Source organism: Phlebotomus papatasi, chromosome 3 (assembly GCF_024763615.1).
Source record: "Phlebotomus papatasi isolate M1 chromosome 3, Ppap_2.1, whole genome shotgun sequence".
Classification (NCBI taxonomy): domain Eukaryota; kingdom Metazoa; phylum Arthropoda; class Insecta; order Diptera; family Psychodidae; genus Phlebotomus; species Phlebotomus papatasi.
In genome coordinates, this window is record NC_077224.1 from 82,156,878 (window position 1) to 82,170,761 (window position 13,884).

General features: G+C 37.0%; 4 protein-coding genes across 4 annotated transcripts in view; 2 read left to right on the forward strand and 2 right to left on the reverse strand.

Annotated features, from left to right (window-relative positions):
- The window catches only part of LOC129806037 (cytosol aminopeptidase-like), a 489,987-nt gene that overhangs the window by 143,251 nt on the left and 332,852 nt on the right, over positions 1-13,884 (reverse strand). The window lies entirely within an intron of this gene.
- On the forward strand, positions 932-2,260 carry LOC129806052 (trypsin-1-like). Its single transcript, XM_055854369.1, has 2 exons — positions 932-1,021; positions 1,429-2,260. Exons 1-2 carry the CDS (start codon positions 967-969, stop codon positions 2,199-2,201), a joined length of 828 nt encoding a protein of 275 aa, XP_055710344.1. The 5' UTR covers positions 932-966; the 3' UTR covers positions 2,202-2,260.
- LOC129806055 (uncharacterized) lies at positions 8,222-9,091 on the forward strand. Its single transcript, XM_055854372.1, has 2 exons — positions 8,222-8,745; positions 8,807-9,091. Exons 1-2 carry the CDS (start codon positions 8,316-8,318, stop codon positions 9,070-9,072), a joined length of 696 nt encoding a protein of 231 aa, XP_055710347.1. The 5' UTR covers positions 8,222-8,315; the 3' UTR covers positions 9,073-9,091.
- Positions 9,066-9,581, reverse strand: LOC129806059 (COX assembly mitochondrial protein homolog). Its single transcript, XM_055854376.1, has 2 exons — positions 9,471-9,581; positions 9,066-9,411 (listed from the first exon to the last, which is right to left on the reverse strand). Exons 1-2 carry the CDS (start codon positions 9,529-9,531, stop codon positions 9,101-9,103), a joined length of 372 nt encoding a protein of 123 aa, XP_055710351.1. The 5' UTR covers positions 9,532-9,581; the 3' UTR covers positions 9,066-9,100.

Sequence of the window (13,884 nt, forward strand, 5' to 3'; positions counted from 1 at the left end):
CGACATCAAATTAGATATCTAGGAAGGCAAACCAGGAATGTAACTAGTGCAGCATCCTCTTTAAATGCACGACCTCGAAATATTTTTCACTGTTTCCGCAAAACGCTCGTACTTCTCCGGTTTGGGATCAATGTCTCTCACGGCTGAATCAACGTTTCGTCGGTTGCGTCTACCTCTGTCGTATCTGTATTTCTTTTGTGTCAGCATTTCACGCAAGAGGGGACGTCTGTATTGTAGCTAGCACTGAATGCAGATACAAAACAAATGCAGATACGACAGAGGTAGGCGCAACCGATGATTTGTCGAGAACCTTCTACGAAAAGGTACGTCTCTAGGCTTTATAGAAGCCGTGACTTGACACATGATGGGTCTGTGCTGGGAGTGCAAGATAGGGGGCAACACAGTCTTGTCATCATCAAATGGTGTAAGTTTAGCATCGTGAATCAATGTTAGCCCCTTGCCCTCATACCATTCCTCCAACGCTTCCAGGACTGGAATAGGTTAATGCGAGAGGCCCGATCTCTTAAAGGAACGTTGCGGCTACCTAAGTAAATACTAGTAGCCAGTTCTAGCAGATGCAAGAATATACTTTTTGGCGGGAAATGGTTGTCCGAACATTTGGCAATTCCTACACTAAAGGTGTCTATAGAGTTCGAGCAAAACAAGATGATTTCTTTTATCACCCAGGAGTCTTGTGATCTACTGTATACGGAGGCACGATTTTATGGTTTTCACCAAGCCCTGATAGACACAAAAAGTAGCAACATAATCGAGATGGTACGATATTTCCTCCTCGATAAGATTGCCACTTAATACCATTTTGCGTATGTATCATTCTTATTGGGAAAATGACCAAATCCCCTCGATAAGATTGTGAGGAATTGCTTCTGGTAAATTCACGGTCAAAAGGTATAAAAGTAGAAGCAGTTTGAGGCTGAAAAGAGAGTTTTAGTGATCGTTGCAGAGATGAAAGTGTTTGTGGCTGTTTTGGCTCTTGTGAGCGCCGTTTTGGCTGCCCCCAGTAAGTTTTACATGGATTTCGCTTCTTTGGGTGATCATTTTTTACCTTTTTGACCTATTATTCGGTGTACCAATTTGTACAATTTTTTTTTAAACTTCTGATACTGGAGATAATGATTTATTTTGGAAAAAAAAAACCAACGGTAAAGTGTCAATAATAAGGATTTTATCGATCGCCCATCTTCAACTGAGATCGATATCGGTAGCCGATATCAAGCAGAAATCGTTTGATGTTTCATGAGTAAGAAGCCTACAATCAGTAGTTCGAAATGCATAAAATCGTTTACCGGACCAATCTTACGTTCTATCTCCCTTCGATAACTCGGAATCAAAAGACGATCACCCAATTTTCATTACGGTTCTAAGTACCTGGAAGTTCAGGTATTAAGGATATTTTACCATTTATAGCCACTGATGTGAGCAGTCCTCGTTTGGCCTTTGTGAATGAGAGAATCACAAATGGCCAGGATGCTGCTTTTGGCGAGTTCCCCTACATCTGCTCTATGCAGTGGGTTTTGATTGGTACTTCCAGTCACATCTGTGGTAGCTCCATCATCAATAACAACTGGATCCTTACTGCTGCTCATTGCTTCACTGAGATCCCCAATCTTGGCAGCATCTGGGCTGCTTGCGGTCTTACAGATCTTACCATCACAACTACTCAGCAACGCCACATGATTGACGAGCGCGTCATTCATCCACTCTACCCAGGAGGTGTTGCTCCCAATGACATTGCTGTTGGTCGCCTGGCTGCATCTCTTGTCTTCAATGCCAACGTTCAACCTATCAATTTGCCCACCCAGGGTCTAGCTCCGACTATTGGTACTGCCGTTCTTGCCGGATGGGGCTCAACCTCCACCACCGCTATTCCTAGCATGCCAAATCGTCTCCAGCGTGCCAATAAGCCCGTTGTCACGGACCAACAGTGCTGCGATCTCATGAATTCCGTCATTGCTGGAGCCTGCAACAATCTCGCCTCAAGCAATGTTTGTGCCGGTGGTGGCCCAATCAGTGCCTGCAGCGGTGACTCCGGTGGTCCTCTGTCTCAGCAGGTGGGTGGCACCTGGACGCACATTGGAATTGTGAGCTGGGGAGTCACTCCATGTGGCACCACAGTCGCTCCTTCCGTCTACGTCCAGACCTCTGCCTTCAGGAACTGGATCGACTCCAGTATCAACTAAGCGATCACAAACTCTTAAACGTCTTAAAGTAATAAAGGCATTTGATGACGGAAAAAAAATTCTCCTTATTCTTTGATATTTTCCCAAAGGTTCGCATCGTATTCCCAGACATCAATCTTACATTTTTGATAGTGCTTTGATAAGATAAAAAGATGGGGTTTACCCAATTACCCATAGATTAATATTGTTTTCAAAGTTAGACCACACACACCTGATCGCCGTCAAAATCAATGAAGTAATCACTTTGACCAGGGCCCTTATTCTGCTGTGAAACGCAGATTTATCACTAATTTCGTGATAGTGCTTGTGTGTGTGAGGCTGGCTTCGGCCCACATTAAATGAAATTGTGAACAAAATAATCACTGTAAAGCACACAAACACCTTTCACGAGACTAAAATTGTTGTCCTTTGACTTACCAACTAAGAAAATTCGCGATAAACTCTGGAAAAATCCGTCAACTACATTTAACTCCACTGCAGTTGTCAATCTTGAGCACACTCTTGCTTTCGCTCGCACTCTCTCATTCGCTCTTTGGCTGCGTGATGAAATTTCAAAATAATTACCGTTGGACATTCTATTTCATAAATTTAGCCAATTTTAATAAGTTTTCTTGCAACTACTGTGCCAAGCAAGAAAATTAAAATTTTCAATGATTTTCTCTTTTAATCTATAGTTTTCACTATGTGTTTCTGTGAAATCTCGAGAAATCACAGGCAAGGGGGAAATATTAAGTTGAAAATGGTGTACAAATTTTGAAAGTAGTTCATATAAATTATGAATTGTCGCAAATATTTTAGACGGATGTGTCAGAATTGGTATTCATAAATTTAGCAGTAATTTTTTCACAGCATGAAACTTATGCTCTTGAGTATGTCGCTGGAAAAAAAGAAGAAAAAACACGGAATTGTAGAACGAAGTTTTGATGGGTATTGTTTATGAGTGATTGGTCTGAAATTTCGTAGATTTTGTGAAAGAAAATTTGTTTTCCCGGAGTAAGTAGTCAGATCGAAGCATCTACCGTCGCCACCATCGCAAAAGTTAATTACAAAGTCACCCATCCGGCAAATTTTGCTGAATTCTGTAGAATTTACTCTAAGATGGTTCCGATGGTTCCGATCATTGCATTGTATGAAAATACAATATTATAAATTTTCGCCACTTTCCACAAGGTATTGTTCTGTTAAAATAAGCTTGGCTTATTTTCTTTAAAAATATTTATCAACTTGGTGGAATTAACCATGATTTTCATAGTTTATATTTTAGATAAAAAATGAACACGGATTTGACCTTTGACTCCTTCTACTTTATTTACAAAATAACAATGTTGTTTACAAAACATATTGTCACAAATTAGGACTTTTCTTTGAACATATATTAACGTTGAAATCGAAACATAACTACTAATAGGGAACTTATATGGAAAATTGGAAAACTTGGGAATTATATATTTCTTAAAATTAATAGAAAGAATATTAATAACTATTTCTTTGCGTTAAACTGCAATTTTCCACCTCAAATGCATTTAATTTTTCATCTCGGGACCTCCAGGAGCTCGCGAGATAAAATTTGCATGATTTTTAAAATAACAGACATTTTCACGATTTTTCCTCACTACTACACATGCTATGTCGCTGAAAGCGCCAAATCTCCACGCACACAGAGCCAAAGCTCTGTGTATGATGTGTATTTGCATCACGCAAAATCGTGATTTTTAGGCGTGATAAGCTCCGTTTCAACAGCAGAATAGGCCCACAGATAATATAATCGAGATAGAAAGTCTTAAATACCTTGAATACGATTTTTTGTATTACATGAATCAGTTCATCAAGGTTGAAGTGATGATAACCTAAATATGGAGATAGGAACTAACTACAACAATTACCATTTTGCAATCGATAACATCGATACTGAAGGTATCCAAATACGAAATCCTGTGAAAGGGTGGTATGGATCCAGAGGCGTGCAAGAACCGTTGAAACCGAATAAACGTCAAATGAAACATGTACGTCAATGGTCAAAACGCTACCAGGAACAAACTTATTTTGACGTTTATTCGGTTTCAACGGTTCTTGCACACCTCTGGATCAGTTGAGTGTTATTGTGCGTTACCTGAATGTAAATGAATGAATGTTGTGTGAATATTTTGTTTCGTGCGTGAATGATGGAGTATCTGATTCAGAGGTGAGTAAGAACCTTTTGAAAGCGAATAAACGTCGAAATAAGTTTGTTCAGGTAGCGTTTTGACCATTGACGTCCAAGTTTTATTTGACGTTTAGTTAGATCTCACGATCATAAATCGTAATACAGTAGATCCCGTCAAATCATTGCTCTACCTGCCGATTTTACTCGGAGTTTTTTTTTGAATTTTAACGGTATATTCTAGTACATTCAGAGAAAATCTTCAGATTCTCGGCAGAATTTCTCCCTAGAAAATCTGCATAACCTCCATTACTTCACAAAAATATTGTTGATTTATGAAGAAACTGTAGAAGTTATAAAGAAAATTGTATGCTCTGCTTAACAAGCATTACCGAGTACACATTTTAGATAAGTAAAAAAACTGCGAGCAAAAATACTAATTTCTTAAAAATCGCCAATCGAATGATACAAAAACATGAAATTTTGGTCGACACTCTGTTTAAAGTTTTCACTTCACTTTTCTCTACTTGTAACACGGCGTCGCAGAATTCTTTATTTTACATAAACACCGTGATATCACTAAGAATAACTCTATAGAATTTTGCAAACTTCAGTGAAAAATTTTTCCATCTCTTTTCTGACACATCTTGTCTGGAAAGTCTGGAATGTAGAAAAAATCTACAGAATATCTACAGAAATTCATCTAGAGATTCGTCAGAAAATCTGCCGAAATATTCTGACGAATTTTGTCCCAAGCCCAAATAAAATTCGTAAGAATATCTACAGAATTTATCTGCAGATATTCTGTAGAGGTGTAGATTTTCTCTACAGAAATCTTAAAGATATCTGCAGATATTATTTGACGGGGAGTCTCTCAAATCTGAATCTCTCAAATTCGAACGCCGTTTGGATTCAAATTGTCAATTGTGAGGTTATGTTAGACAGCTCGTATTCTGGATGAATGAAAATCATATTTATGTGCTTCTTCCTGAATGTTTACAGACATTATGATCGTATAAAAGGAAAAGGAAGTATGTTATCACTCAAGATTTGTGAAAAAGTACGGGAATTTGTTTCAAAGTACAATTTAATCTCACATAAATTTCGTTAGTTTTGAAAAAATCGTTCGAATTTGAGAGGTGAGAAATGTAAAAAATACCCCCCGAGCGTTCGAATTTAAGAGACTCTACTGTATTAAGTGTCCTCATTTTTGAATCGACATAACAATGTGAAAATATTTAATATTAATTTTCTGAGAATGTTTATCTTTCAAAGTTTCGGCTTATATGGATCACTCTTTGATGTTTAATTGACGAAAAATCACAATATTATTACCTTGAATAGGAATGTACATCTTGCGAAATTCAAATCAGCATAAGATCTTAAAATTCTAAAAATAGATATCTGATAAAAAGACGAAGAAGATCGAAGGGAAAGCAATCGAAGCAATCATATAAATATCATGTATCAATAGAAAGAAGAGAGAATAAAGTGGACATCGAAAGAAGCGACACGTCTTCTTTATTTTCCAAATAAAGAATCAGTGGCGCAATAGGCAAGACCGTTGGCTCTTGGGCGGATCGATTCCTTGGCTCGACTTACTGTTGTGAGTTCGAGTCCCGCTCGGTGCAAAGATCTGAATGTCTAATTTAGACAATTTTCAAATGTTAATAACGTAATATAATGCACCGCCTACGCCCAACAACTCCGGGAGCATGGAAGAAGCATCCACAATGCGGGGAAGGCGCTCCTGGGCGAGTCTACAAACGGACTAGCTATAGAGAGTGTGCATATAGAGAGACAGCACTGTAGTTCAATAATCCCTTCTTCGTGTAATCGACGATCTGTATGGCCATAAATCTGCTGGCTTCTGCCGAATTATCGGTTTTCGTTTTCTAAAAGTTATACATTTGTGGGACCTCCGACCCTAGTTCACCGTGACTCCCTTGCAAACAGAAGGGATCCTCGGTTTTCCTAAAAACTATTCCTGAGGCTCTCTGAAAAATGCATGGGTTTTCCGGGTTCGCTGAGATTGTTTGGATTTCCTTGGCTCCCCCTAAGAAATATATGGGTTCCCTGAAAATAGATGGGTCCCCCCCGAGCTTCCTGAAAAATTTATGGGTTTTCCGAATTTCCTGAAAAATATATGGGTTCCTCGGTTTACTTTAAAAACGTAGGGGTCTACCAGGTTCCCTGAAAATATATAGGTTCCCTGGACTTCTTGAAAAGGGATGGGTTGCCCAGGCTTCCTGAAAAACTTATAGGTTTTCCGAATTTCCTGAAAAATATATGGGTTTCCCGGGTTGCTTGAAAACGTATCAGTTTTTTGGATTTCCTGAAAAAAGATACGGTTTTTCCTGAAAAACTTAGTTTCCCCGGATTTCCTGAAAAATTTATGGGTACTCCGGGTTCCTTGAAAATGAATGAGTTCTCCGGATTCCCTGGAAAACGCATCAGTTTTTCGGATTACATAAACAACCATACGGGTTTCCTGGGCACCCTGAAAAAATTATGAGTTCCCTGAAAATATGTGAGTCCCTCCCGCGTTCCCTGAAAAATGTATGAGTTTTCTGGATTTTGTGAAAAATTTATGGGTTCCTCGGTTTTCCTTAAAAACGTATAGGCCCCTTGCGCTTCCTGAATATAACAGGTTCCACGGATTCTTTGAAAACGGATGGTTTCCCTGGGTGTTTTGAAATTTTTTTGAATTTTCCGAGTTCCCTGAAAATTGAGAGTTCTGTAAGTTCCTTGAAAACTATCAGTTTTTCGGATTTTCTAAAAAAAATCATATGGGCTCCCTGAAAATGTATGGGTTCCCAGGGTTTCCTGAAAAATATGGGTTTCTAGGGATCCCTGAAAAGCGAATGGGTTACCAGCGTTCTCTAAAAAGCGTATGGGTTCCCAGGGCTCCCTGAAAAGCGTATGGGTTACCAGGGTTTCCTGAAAATGGTTGGATTTCTCAAGTTTTTTTTTTTTTTTTTTTTTTTTTTTTTTTTTTTTTTTTTTTTGAAGAATATGTGGGTTTCTCGGATTCTCTGTGGGTTCTCGTTACTTTAAAAAAAAATGTGTAGACTCCCTGAGTTCTTTCTGGGTCCCTTGTGATCCTTGGCAAGCCTGACAAGATTGGTTTGAGTTTTTGAAAAAAAAATTGAAGATCTTACCTTGGAAATTCTCGAAATCTAATCTGAACAGCTTCCTGAAGAAGGAGTCATCCAGTAGGGAAATTCTGTAACAATATGACAATGTCATATGACAAATTTTCATGATAAATTCGGAAACAGAATAAGATTGAATCCTAGTGAATTGGGGAAAGGGTTCTATGAAGCTCTTGGTAACCGACATAATTCGGTTATTCGATTGGTTCTTCCGAATTTAAATCTTAAAAAAAAAATTGCCATATGACATTGTCATACTGTTACAGAATCCCCCTGCATTCGGCTCTTTTAAGATCGGGCTACTTTTTTTAATTCAGGCGGCAGTTAAATTCGAAAAAAGTTTGTTGACATTTTTCAAGTTCGATTATGTTTATCAAATGAAGCAAATATGCTCAAATTTGACATGGTTTGTCTTAGTTTTGATGTGATTTTGCATTATTGAGGGATTTTCATGAAATTTATAAAAGCAATGAGCATGTAAACTCAATAATATGAGAATTCCTCGAATTTCTCTCAAATTCGGCTAACATTTCATTCCCAAATGCCCGAATTTGAGAGAGTCTACTGTATGCCCCTGATGCCCTCTTAATTTCGCGCCCCGTTTTTATGACTTGTTGTTCGTCATTCCATTGGAATTCCAACGGAATTGTCATCATGAAAAATGTGGAAAATTCTGCGATTTCCAAGGACATTTCAGTTTTGTGAAGCGGACTAGTTTTTTATTGGGTTGTTTTTGTTTACATTTTGGTGGATTAATTTCTTCCGCAAAAATCTAAGTTTTTAATTAATTTCCAGAGGAAAATTCCACTTTTCTCAAAAATGCTCTTTCGGAGAAAGCGTGGGGCATCTAAATCAAGCACTGTTAGTCATTTTCCCGTAGAGAGTATTGAGAATTCTTACCAACATTCGGGAGTTTTCAAAGGCTTCTTTGTAGAAGTTGAAGATGAAAATTCTATGAAAGGTTTCCAGGAAAATGGATGTTTTGGCACCAAGATCTCTCGGACAGATTCAGAACAAGAAATACAGAGCTATAAACTTCATCTTTCAAAGGAAGAAGCTTTCTTCCTTCATTTTTGCCTGAAGTGCCTGAAGATTTTGGGGGAAGATCAGGAGATTCTCAGCACTCAGGCAATTTTTGATCTCTTCTGCTCCCAGAAGAAGAATTTCCCATCTTCTTTTGTGGCTTATCAGTATCTCAGGGGGAAAAAATGGGTAGTGAAATCAGGAATGAAGTTTGCAGTCGATTTTTGTGAGTCTCTCCGAGATATTCCTGACTTGTCCTCATCTGACCTTTAGTCATTCCCTTTCAGTGCTATACAGAGAGAGTCCTGAAGTCTATCACTCCAGCTACATGGTCTTTTTCACGGACGACAGTTCCGGAAATGAATCTGAATTTACTGGAGTAGATTTGCAAGGACTCTATCGAGTAGCCGAGACTTGCGGAAAGGAATTGCTTGTCCTCCACGTCAAATATCCCGAAGAATTTGAGAACGACAAGAACCAATGCTTACAGGACAAATTCAGCAAATTCTCTGTGACTGAAGTCTATCCCAGAAGACACAATTTCAATCCCTAAAACAATAAACTTTTATTTACAAAATTTCTCATTGTTTCTCAGCTAAATTCCTGTGCTTCTTCATAATGCCTGTCCGGCGGAATTCTGTTCTCTCGTCCAGGTAGATCTGCCGGCATTCACTCTTGAACGTCTCATCTTGGTACCATTTGGTCAGGCAATTCTTCAGTTTCTCATTTTCCTTCCGGCACGAAAACACCATCAGCAATCCCTTGTCTTTGCAGCACTGCTCAAAATCTGAGACTTCTGGGACGCATTTTTCTGTCTTGGCGCGATCTCGCATGACTTTCGGGATCAGAACTTCCAGTTCCACCTTACGCAATGACTTGTCATCAGGATCACCTGGAAAATACACCAAATTAGCCATTGATTTGTATGATTTTCAACGGAAAATGCCTTACCTAATTGCTTAGGGCCTGATGTGTACCTCCCAGCAGCTGGTTTCTCCTCAAAAGCACTCATTTTCCTGATCAAAACAAACCTTCCGGGTGCCAGGGATAAGTGAGGTTAGGGATCAGTTTTAAAAAAAATTGAGCTCACTGAGCAACAACTACCCGGTTGAACTGTTGATGCCAATCAATCATATTCTCGTGACATAAATTTGTAAGCGCCCGGCCGGCTATCTACTATGTACAAACTCAGTATAAACTGAGTATAATACTTAGTACGAAACTAGTATGCCCATATAAAATACATAGTAGATTTTGTATGAAATGTCCCAAATACTCATCATTAGTGTGCGTGAGTCGACATTTATACTGAGTATATACTGTGTACATTTACTTTGTATTTACTTGATTTTCCTCATAAATTTTCATCAAATTTTCCGAGTATTTTTCGACTATTTATACTAAGTATTTTTCGTGTATTGGTACTGACTCGATACATAGTATTTTTCGGTTATTTATACTAAGTAAAAACAATATTTTTATTTTCTATAAATATTTATTTTCGGAACTATTTTTTTTTAAATACAATGTAGCTAGGCACATATTTGGTAAAAAATTTGCGTCCCACAGCAGTGCAAGTAAATAAAAACGAACTCTGGAATAATACGATTTGACGTTTAGTAATTAAGCGCGTGATTTGCGAGACTTTCAATCTTTAGTAGAGTATCGAGGAGGAGGGATAGAGATCTACAGGTGAGATCTATAGATCCATCCTCTGCAGTCACAAGTATTGGAGAATATCCTAGCGGATATTTCTCTCATAGATTTGAAGAACGTCCTATTCCTCCTTCGCGATACTCTCGAAATTGAAAGTCCTGCAAATCCTGTACTTAATTTCTGAGCATCACATCGCATTATCCATGCACTCAGTTTTATTCGCTTTGTTTGCATGGGCATGAAAATCTTTACCAACTATCCATAGTAGAGCGCATTATAGAGGACTTCCGGTAACTGAACTGCGTGCGATAGTAGTTCCGGGAACGTAACAATCCTGGTGGATCTGGCTGCTCGATCTTTTAATAATCTGAAAAAAATATAAACAGGACGATAACGTACAAATTTTCAAAACTCCAATTGAATATTACTATGCGCAAGAAAATGAAAATTTTCTACAGATTTTGAAATATCTCTGTGGACCACATCCAATCAAATACCGGACTCTGTCTAACCATCATTATCATTTCTCGCAGAATTTTTTACACGCACGGCATACACTTGTTTCACAGAACCGTCTTTCAACAGAGATTATCAACAATATGCTAAGGGCCTCGACAGACTTAAGGATTAGCCAAGAGACGATTTAGCGTAATTATATCCGAAATAATGGTTAAATCGCATTTCTATCATTTTCCAGTAAGCCGTCTCTCGGCTTAAGTCGTAAGTATGTCTAGGGCATAAGTGTTCTTTCTGTCTTAATCCCTCATATCAAGATGCTCAGCTGAACGCAAAAGCTAAGTATATTGAATGTGAGTGGTTTCCGGAACGAACCTCAAGAAGATTAAACCATTTTTTCACTAAAAATGATGTACTTTATTTTTCCTCAAATTTGTTCACGAAAACTTCCGCGCACACTTATCTCCAGATTGTTTTGTGTGAAAATGGACTTAAGGGGGTTCCTTTTGATTGAATTGATTTAAAATAATTAATAAAATTAAGGAAAACTTACCCTTTTCCACTGAGCGACGCACATTTTTATTCACCATCAGACATGTCACAACTTTGTCAAATAGAGAGAAAATGGTCGGCGGGCACACCGACACAGCAAGGTTGTGTAGTTGTAGGGACTTTAAACCAGAAATACAAAGTTTATACTCGATATATTCCGGGCACTTCTTCAACATAGTATTTTTTGCGTAGAGATACAACGTATTACTTGACTATATATTTAAATTTGTATATCTTTCACGTAAATACATAGTATATACATAGAAAGTATGGAAATTAGTACTTTCCTCACATAAATACGCTGTATATACTCAGTAGGATCTGTAAAGTCAGTACGAATAGCCGGCCGGGCGAATACATGTTTTGGTATTTGGCATGACATTGAAATTCAATCCAAAATTCAAATAAAAAATTGTGATTTTTTAAGTTATCTAAAATGTTTGCATTCTGAAATCTGAAAATCAAAATTAAAATACAAATTTTTTTTCACAAAATAATTCTACATTTTCTTCTTCATTTTTCACAAAATAATTCATTCAGAATAATAAAATTTTGGAAGTGTAGTGAATTTAATCTTCAAATATGTCTGAAGACCTCTTGTAAGCATCTGAGTGTATATTAAAAGAAAAGAAAAACAAAAAAAATTAAAACACCTAATGGAAAAAATTATTCGTGTTCTTTAAAACAAATTTACGTAAAATAAATCTGAGTTTATCAGAGTTGTACTAATTCATTTCCAAACCTTTACGGATTATTTAAAAAGAAAACTGTGACTACTAGAGACCTTGTATTAAATTTTTAAAGCTTAGTAGTTTTTTTTACCATTTGTTACTGGAGTTAATGAGAAAATAATGTCATACTCTTAGATTGGAACAAAAATTAATTTTAAAAAATTGGTTTTAGGTATTCAACCTAATATTCGAGTCGATATGTTCTGAATCGGTAATGGCGTGTGCCACACGAATCGTAGAGAAGAGATATGAATCATAGTCACAAATTGATAATGAAGACCGATTTGAATACTTTCACAAATATTGATATCTACTCATGGTTAAGCAAAATCGAATTTGTGTTCATTTCTGTATCAGTCATCTATTGCTGATCTCAACAAAGCTGAGATTGTAAAGAATCCCAGCAAATATCTAACTCACAGCTAAATGTGCCGCGATCTTAAGTCATTGACGATGAATAAATTATGATTATGATGAATTCAGTTTCGGGATATAGAATTATATAGAATTTGCATACCCGCAGGAGGTTTCTTATGAAAAAATATGCCGCAGAACGAATTTTGCGCGGAGTAAAAGTAGTCAGAACAAAAGGATTCAACTGTTTGAAAGAAATGCATTAACAAACAGTACACATTAAAAAATAATTACTACGATTATCGTGTGTAATCAGAAAGCATTGATAATTGTAGTAAATTTCAAACGATTGTCGTAGCAAGCAAAGTTGAAAAGCAAATTATTATTATTAATCGTATCAAGACACTTTCTTTGGTATTCTAATGTAATCATTACAAGGTGCATCGTGTTGGAAGAATCTGCTGATCGTAGATCGCCCAGGAACGCTTTCCCCGTAGTGAATGCTTCTTTCGTGTTTCTGAAGGTTTTTGGGCAGAGGCGGTGGATTTTATTACGTTTTATCACAATGAAAAATGTCTTTTTCTCGACATTCAGTTGATTGCACCGGGCGGGACTCGAACTCACAACTTTGAGAGTCGAGTCAGAGATCTCGTCCGCCCAAGACCAGCTGTCTTGCCTATTTAGAGATGGGTAAATTGCCAAAATTTCCACTGGCAGTATTTCCGATAATTTACAATGGTAAATTACCATGGTGAATTTCTACCTGGCAATAATTTAGTGGTGAATAAAATTGTCAAATGCGGTCAAAATTTGATTAAGTATCATCAAATAAATGTTCATTTTATTATTTAAGCATATTATTATCGTGTATTTACGTGTATTTTTACATTTTTAGCAGTTCAAACAATAATAAGGTGATGAGTTTTTTCGTGTGGTGAATATGGTACATCCTATTGCTCCACTGAGATCCCACAGTATAGTATCAACCAGTAAATTGAATGAAGTTTAACGCTATTTTGATGTTTCATTTTAGTACTATTATAATAATTATTACTACTATTTATTACATTTGTGCCATTACCCAAGGTTGAATTTTACTAATTCTGCAATTTAATTGATTCCTTTTCAATTGAAAGTTGTTTTTTTTCAGTGGTTGTTATTCGAAATTTCAACTAGTTCAGTTCAACTAATAGAATTCAACTTGCGAATTTCATCTTGTTTTTACTGTGCACTTCTTAGCTAGAGTTCTTCAATTAATCGTTAGAATATTTAAAAATAGCACCGCAACAAAAGAAATTAAAGTTTTATTCTGAAAAATAAGCATAGTGTTTTCAAATTTCCCGCGTCACAACGATATTGATTCTTTTGCACATTGATGTGTAGAGATTTTGGGGAAATTCTGGGAGCGAAACTAAAAACACGTCCACTTTCGTGCGCTGTCCATTTAATACTCTTTTCCTTACTCACAGCACAATTATTCACAATTATAATCAATTTACATTCAACCTTTTAACTTGCCTCTACAAACTAGGAGCAATTTCTTTAAAAAAATGCCTTTTAAAGAAAATTTCCCGTAGGCAGAAACGTCAGAATTTTTCAAAAAAGGCAATTTTTGA

What these genes read in the sequence shown, in the direction of transcription:
- LOC129806055 (XM_055854372.1), top strand. Translation starts at nt 8,316, where the DNA reads ATGCTCTTTCGGAGAAAGCGTGGGGCATCTAAATCAAGCACTGTTAGT. An exon ending in GAAGTTTGCAGTCGATTTTT is followed by an intron (nt 8,746 to 8,806) that starts GTGAGTCTCTCC and finishes ATTCCCTTTCAG; the next exon opens with TGCTATACAGAGAGAGTCCT.
- LOC129806052 (XM_055854369.1), top strand. Translation starts at nt 967, where the DNA reads ATGAAAGTGTTTGTGGCTGTTTTGGCTCTTGTGAGCGCCGTTTTGGCT. An exon ending in CGCCGTTTTGGCTGCCCCCA is followed by an intron (nt 1,022 to 1,428) that starts GTAAGTTTTACA and finishes TACCATTTATAG; the next exon opens with CCACTGATGTGAGCAGTCCT.
- LOC129806059 (XM_055854376.1), bottom strand. Translation starts at nt 9,531, where the DNA reads ATGAGTGCTTTTGAGGAGAAACCAGCTGCTGGGAGGTACACATCAGGC. An exon ending in ATCAGGCCCTAAGCAATTAG is followed by an intron (nt 9,412 to 9,470) that starts GTAAGGCATTTT and finishes TGTATTTTCCAG; the next exon opens with GTGATCCTGATGACAAGTCA.